Consider the following 6,090-nt stretch of genomic DNA (forward strand, 5'->3'; position numbering starts at 1 on the left):
CTGAATGAATGTTAACACTCTGTTATAATTTTTTAGTATATTACTTGTGTGGTGTAGAAGAGAATTATTTATGTAAAGATACTGCTTGCAAACCAATGATGGTAAGATGAAGTCATGGGGTAGGACTGGATAAGTCTGACTTCTTCCTACTCCATTCAAGCATGTACTAGGTATAAGCAAATTGATATTGGATTAGCATTTGTTGGATATGTGTAAAATTATGTGTGTTGACATACAGTATTAACTGTCTTTACATGCTTGAAAGAATAAATCAAATCAAATCAAAAATCCCCTGCACCACACAGTGGAGGCTCTGAACAGTTCTTTCAGTCCTACCACAAGACTGCTACATCCCTAGTGCAAGAAGGAGCATTACCGTAGGTCATTTCTCCCCACAGCTATCAGAATGTATAATATATCACTACAGTGATAAGCTAGGTAAAATTATGAGGGACTATGCAATAGTCAACTCAAGTGCAATACTCAAATCCTGGGGTAAAATGCATTGTAAATTCTTGTCCTTGACTTTTCTCGAATACTTTATATTGTCTTGTTTTAGGTATTTTTGAGTAGTTTTTCAGAGATCCTCATAGCTGAAATACAGGTATTTCCCCCATTGTGGGATTAATTATGGGAGTAATATTCTTGTTCTTGATTTCTTGTTCTCTTGAATACTATATTTTTTCTTGTTCTCAGGAATTAATTGTGGGATGATCATTCTTGTTCTTGATTGTCTCTTAAATACTATATTCTGTTTGGTTTTAGATATTTTGGAATCTGTTTCTCAATATATGTGTGTGGTGTTTGTTCTTATGGAGTTTTGTTGCTGCTCTCTATTGCTGCTGGAACATTGGAATTTCCCCAGTGCGGGATCAATAAAGTCCTACCTACCTACCTAGATGTAACCTAACAGCAGGAAAATTAGGTTTTTCACATGTGAGTGTGAATATACTGGGATAGATGGTGTTTTCCATTTGAACTAGGAAGTCTGAATCTCCTGTCACAAATTTCAGCTGGAACGCACCCTGAAGTCTGAGTTCCAACATACAAAGTCGGTAGAATGTCACCAACCCCAACCTTAAAATCCAAGATGGCTGCTCCGTGCATCAGCAGTAAAACGTTGTAGTACTATGCTGTTTATTATAGCTAATGTCTCATTTGTGTGTCATTAAAACAGTCGTATACACAGTACTGTCTGACTTCTATCTGTGAACATGTTGGTACAGTGGCTGTATGTGCCAATTATGGCTAACCTGGCTCAAACTGTTATTATGGTAACTGAAACTGGAACTCACTTCATTCCCAGCTCTGACTTCCAAGTTCTGTGGTAAATTGAATGTACCAAGAGGTGATAGGTTATGATAGGCCATTCCAACCCCTCTACCTAGCAGGTAATTGTTAATAATAATAATACTTTATTGATCACCCGCTGAAGTGAAATGCAATTTTTTCTCTTTCAAGTGACTGGGATGTGATTTTTTTCATAGATGTATAAACAAACCAAATCAGACTTCTTCAAATCAGATCTGGGTCATTTCCATAGGTGATCCTAAAGCTGATTCATATCTGGTGGCTAAATATGGGAGTGCCGTCAGCACAGTCAGATTGCAATTCATATGGGTTTTTTCAGCATTTCTTTCAGTGCTGGCCCCTCACAAAATTGTGCAATTTGTCGCACAGATTACCATATTGATTACCTTTATAAATGCACGCACAAGGCTCACATTTCAGTTAAATCTGCACATTCATGGCAGTTTTGAGCTCAGCAGTGTTCAAATCAGAGCTGGTTACACTTGCAAACATGAATGTCAACAAAAATTGGATCTGACAAAAGGATTAAGGCTTCTAACGTAAAAAGATATAGTTATAGCCCCTATGTGCCCACCATACAAGTCAGGAGGTTTCCCAACCAGAAGCCCTGGATAAACAGTCAGGTACGCCACATGCTGCATGCTCGCTCTCATGCATTCAGATCAGGCAATGAGACGGAGTACAAAGCTGCGAAGTACAGACTGAGGAAAGCCATCACAGCAGCCAAGAGACAGTACAGAGAGGAGCTGAATGGCTTCTATTCTACTGCTGACTCCGGACGGATGTGGCAAGTCCTGCAGCACATCAGACTACAGGACCACCACCATCATCAGCTCCACAAACAGCCTGCTGGATGACCTCAACACCTTCTACACCTGCTTTGAGACCTCCAGCCACAGCACAGAGAGGAGGCACAAACACACTGAGACCACTCAACCCCCCCCCTCCCCTCCACTAACTGTCTCACCAAGCCAGGTGCGAACAGTCCTGAGGAAGATCAACCCCTACAAAGCAGCATGACCGGACAACATCCCTGGGAGGGCTCTCAGGACATGTGCCAGCGAGCTGGCTATTGTTCTCACCACCATCTTTAACCTCTCCTTCAGCCAGAGCATCATTCCCACCTGCTTTAAGACCACAACCATCGTCCCACTTCCCAAGAAGAGCCCGATCACCTGCCTGAAAAACTACAGGCCAGTGGCACTCACCCCAATCATTACGAAGTGTTTTGAGAGAGTGGTGCTGGCCAGCATTCAGAGCAGTATACCGGACACACAGCACATGCTGCTCCCATGCAGCATGCATTCTCTTATTATATTCTTATATATTTTTTATTATATCTCTGCATTTGCTGCTTAAAGTGCCTTTGATTTTGTGTTACTTATTTATCTACTTTATATTTCATTTGTGGCATTCCCCGTGACCTCGTTTGGGACTAAGTGGTATAGAAAATGGATGGATGGATGGATGGATGGATGGGCATTCATGTGGACGGCAAAGTAAGAATTTCATTGTACAGGGCAACACGTTTCCTAACTGTGCATATGACAAATAAACACTTTGACCTTGACCTATGTAGCAGCACCCCAAATTCTGAAATGTTTGAATACAAAGCACCATTTGATGAATGCACAAACGGATGCAGATTTAGATTTCAGCCCAGATGAGGCGCATTCCTGATCCTGAATTCATCCATCATAACAAAATACTCAAAAAACCCAAGAGAGCAGCTAAATATTTGACTCTACACAGTCAACACACACAGAAAAATGCACTTACCTCGTAAAAAAGCTGGCTGATTGAATGGCAGAGACTCAAAGATATTGTTGGATGCCATAAAATGATAATTCTTTTGATATGTCTTCTTCTCTGCCCCCCTGTACAGAGATTTTAAAAAAATCACACACACCCAGACAGTGAGAAGTCAGTATGAGATCCTCCAACAAGCTGAACCATCAACAGTCATGACCAAAGTCTTTACCCCAAACCACATTTATTTGCTGTATTTGGGTGACTGTGAAGAAATGCATGTATGCAAATCACAATGTCCAAAATCCCACTTTAGACTGACATTTTAGGGTCATTTCAGTGTGGGGAACAGTTAAAAGTGAATGACAAAGACATTTTGTTTCCCTAGGTTTTCAGACAGATTAGGTGCCTTTTTTTAAATGGGTAAAATTACTTAAAGGAAGTTGTAACTTATATTTAGCACCTACAGGAGCTCAGGGTTAAATGAGAAACCATCCATAGTCTGCTGTGCTCATTTGCACAAGTGTGATTAGTGTTAATATGGAAATCAACCACCCTTGCTCTGCATTTGCGTAGGTGTGAAAGGGAGTGTGCTCTCTAGTGCGCTGTCTCATATTTCCATTTTATATGTGTGTTTTGGGAGGTTTTTTTCAGTAAGGAAAATGATTCACTTTTTACCTCATAATTTGCATTTTTTATGAGAAGAGCTCAGATAGTCTACGGTTCATTTCTCTGTATGGCCTTGTGTTTAGTTGTGTCCAATAAAACTGACCCAATGACCTGAAAGAGAACCTGCTGACCCTTTAATATTTCATGCCCGCCTTTGTTCACTTTGGATCTACCAGGTTATATTGTATTAGCATGAGCATATGCAAACTTCATTGACTGGAGCAGTTGGTCTCCAGCGGAGCTGCTCACTGGCCAGCAGATCAGACTGTGGTTGGACTGTGTGGTTTGTAGGTATAAAAGTGGACAAACAGGCTTCAGCAAGAAAAACAACCTGAAACAATAAAAGTGAGGAGAACGTGCAAGGTTTTACCCGGGTTTTCACATGGCTTAGGCGTTTGTTTGTTTGTTTGGGGGATTTAAAAATGTAAACTTATATTTATAACATTGTATAATTGTGTAATGTTTACTAACTAGCTTCCTTGACTAATGTAACTTAACTAATTCAGCAACATTAGCATTTCTTTACTTGTAAAACAGGCTACCTTCTGCTCTGTTGTTACCCTCTGTGAGAATTACTCCCCATTAAATTTATATCCTACTTCATGTAGTCTCTGTGGAGGCTAACCTTATCATTGACTCTAACTACCATCCTGAGTTGACAGTACAGAGAAATATCCAAAAGCATTTGTCCAAACACTGACTGTTTGACAGGTCATTCCTATCGCCAGCTTACATTTCATTTTGAGATCACGTCACTACTTACATTCATTCTGATATATTGCCTTTTTACATTCATTCAGCTTAGGCGCTCTGAAAAAAAACACTTAGGTGCTGCGCCTAAGCCTTTCTATGGTAGGGAAAACCCTGAACCTTGACCCCGAGTTTTGTTTTGTTTTTGTTTTTTAAGTCTTGGCTTTTGCAGATTTACCCATTAGTCCTGTCAAATATTTCTCTTTTGAAAAAAATGGAAAAATATATTTAAAATATATGCACAAAAACAAAGTATAAAAATATAAGATTAATGGTCACAAGCTCAGAGTTCGGCTTGACTCGAGTGCTCGGTTACTATGAGCCACCTGCGCAGATTTGGAGGGAAATATGCACAAATGAGGTAGATGTTGCTGAAATGAAGCCCAGTCTATCATAGTGTTTGAGAATGGCAGGTGGCAGGAAGGAAGGTAATGTGTATCAGCTCTGCCACTTATTTAGCGGAGATATTAACAGGTTTGAATGCACTAATGATGTTTAGAAATGAATCACAGAGAAGTGAAATGAACAGAAGTAGTAAATGTTAATATACTATACAACAGCAAAGGCAGAATCCAAGCATAAATAGTAGTAATGAAGAGGCTGTGGTGGTGTTATTCTTACCCCAACTGAAGTGTCCCAGTCCTGTGAAGTGCTGGTAGAAAAAGATCCTTGTGGATCAGTGACTCAGGTGCACATGAATCCACAAAACCCTCTCATTCTTTCTTTTTCGTTCTCTACTTCTGGTATCGTTCTCTGTTTCATGCGTTGTTCACAGCTCTTGTCTGTTTCCGCTCTTTCTCTCTGATGCCATATGCATCTTCCTTTATCTCTCTGTGCTCTTTATGACTCTCTCTCTCACTCTCTGGTTTTGGTTTGTGGTTCTCCAAATCCCCCTGCTGATGACTTTTTGTCTTCAGAGTTCACTCTGCATGACATTCACTGAAGAGAGCTTGTCTTTATCAGCATCACAAGCCACCAAGTTTGGCTTCTATTAATCTGGCATTGTGGCTTTAGAGTACACATGTGAGTGGTGTCATGTGTGTGTGTAATCAAACTAGCCACCTGCCCCCCTCAGCCAGCAGTTTTCACTGAGGAAGTAGCTGTGGTTAGAGTGAGTGAAATGGAGGGAGAGGGCATTGTGGTGTGTGTTCTTGAGCGCCCATATGTGCGTTTGTGGTTTGTGTGTGTGTAGCAGGGGCTAGAAATAGTGAGTGAGTCACCTCTTCATCATCAAGCCTCACTGCAGGTCTGACTGTCAGATCATTGTGGTCACACTTGTGCGTGTTTGTGAGTGTGATGAAGGTACAATAGTTTTATCTCTGATATTGCTGGTTTGGGTTGGGTTCAGCCACATAGGTCAAACTTTAGGTTAGAGTAAATAGACATAACTGCACTTGTAAATATTTTTAGCTAGAAATTGAACAGTGTTAATCCATGCTTCTTCTTCAGTCTAATTTAAAGTGCCATTAAAAATTAAAATGAGGAGACTAGTGGCTATGTTGTCTATGCAGATTCTCAGTCATCCAGGTCATAGTAGGCTGAAAAACTTAGAAAAAATCAACTGGACTAGGTTTCTAGGTTGAAGACATTTCACCTCTCATCCAAGAGGCT

General features: G+C 40.4%; 1 protein-coding gene across 3 annotated transcripts in view; it reads right to left on the minus strand.

The window, feature by feature from the left end:
* Positions 1–5,171, minus strand: part of runx1 (RUNX family transcription factor 1) — a 71,502-nt gene extending 66,331 nt beyond the window's left edge. For all 3 annotated transcript variants that reach the window (XM_020587159.1, XM_020587161.1, XM_020587164.1), the window contains exons 1-2: positions 5,101–5,171; positions 3,091–3,188 (exon numbers count right to left, since the gene is read on the minus strand). In XM_020587159.1, the coding sequence (XP_020442815.1) occupies positions 3,091–3,148 (58 nt within the window). In that variant the 5' untranslated portion in view covers positions 3,149–3,188; positions 5,101–5,171. The remainder of the gene's footprint in view (positions 1–3,090; positions 3,189–5,100) is intronic.
* Between the last annotated feature and the right edge of the window lie 919 nt (positions 5,172–6,090).

Source organism: Monopterus albus, unplaced genomic scaffold, assembly GCF_001952655.1.
Source record: "Monopterus albus unplaced genomic scaffold, M_albus_1.0 scaffold441.1, whole genome shotgun sequence".
Taxonomy (NCBI): Eukaryota; Metazoa; Chordata; class Actinopteri; order Synbranchiformes; family Synbranchidae; genus Monopterus; species Monopterus albus.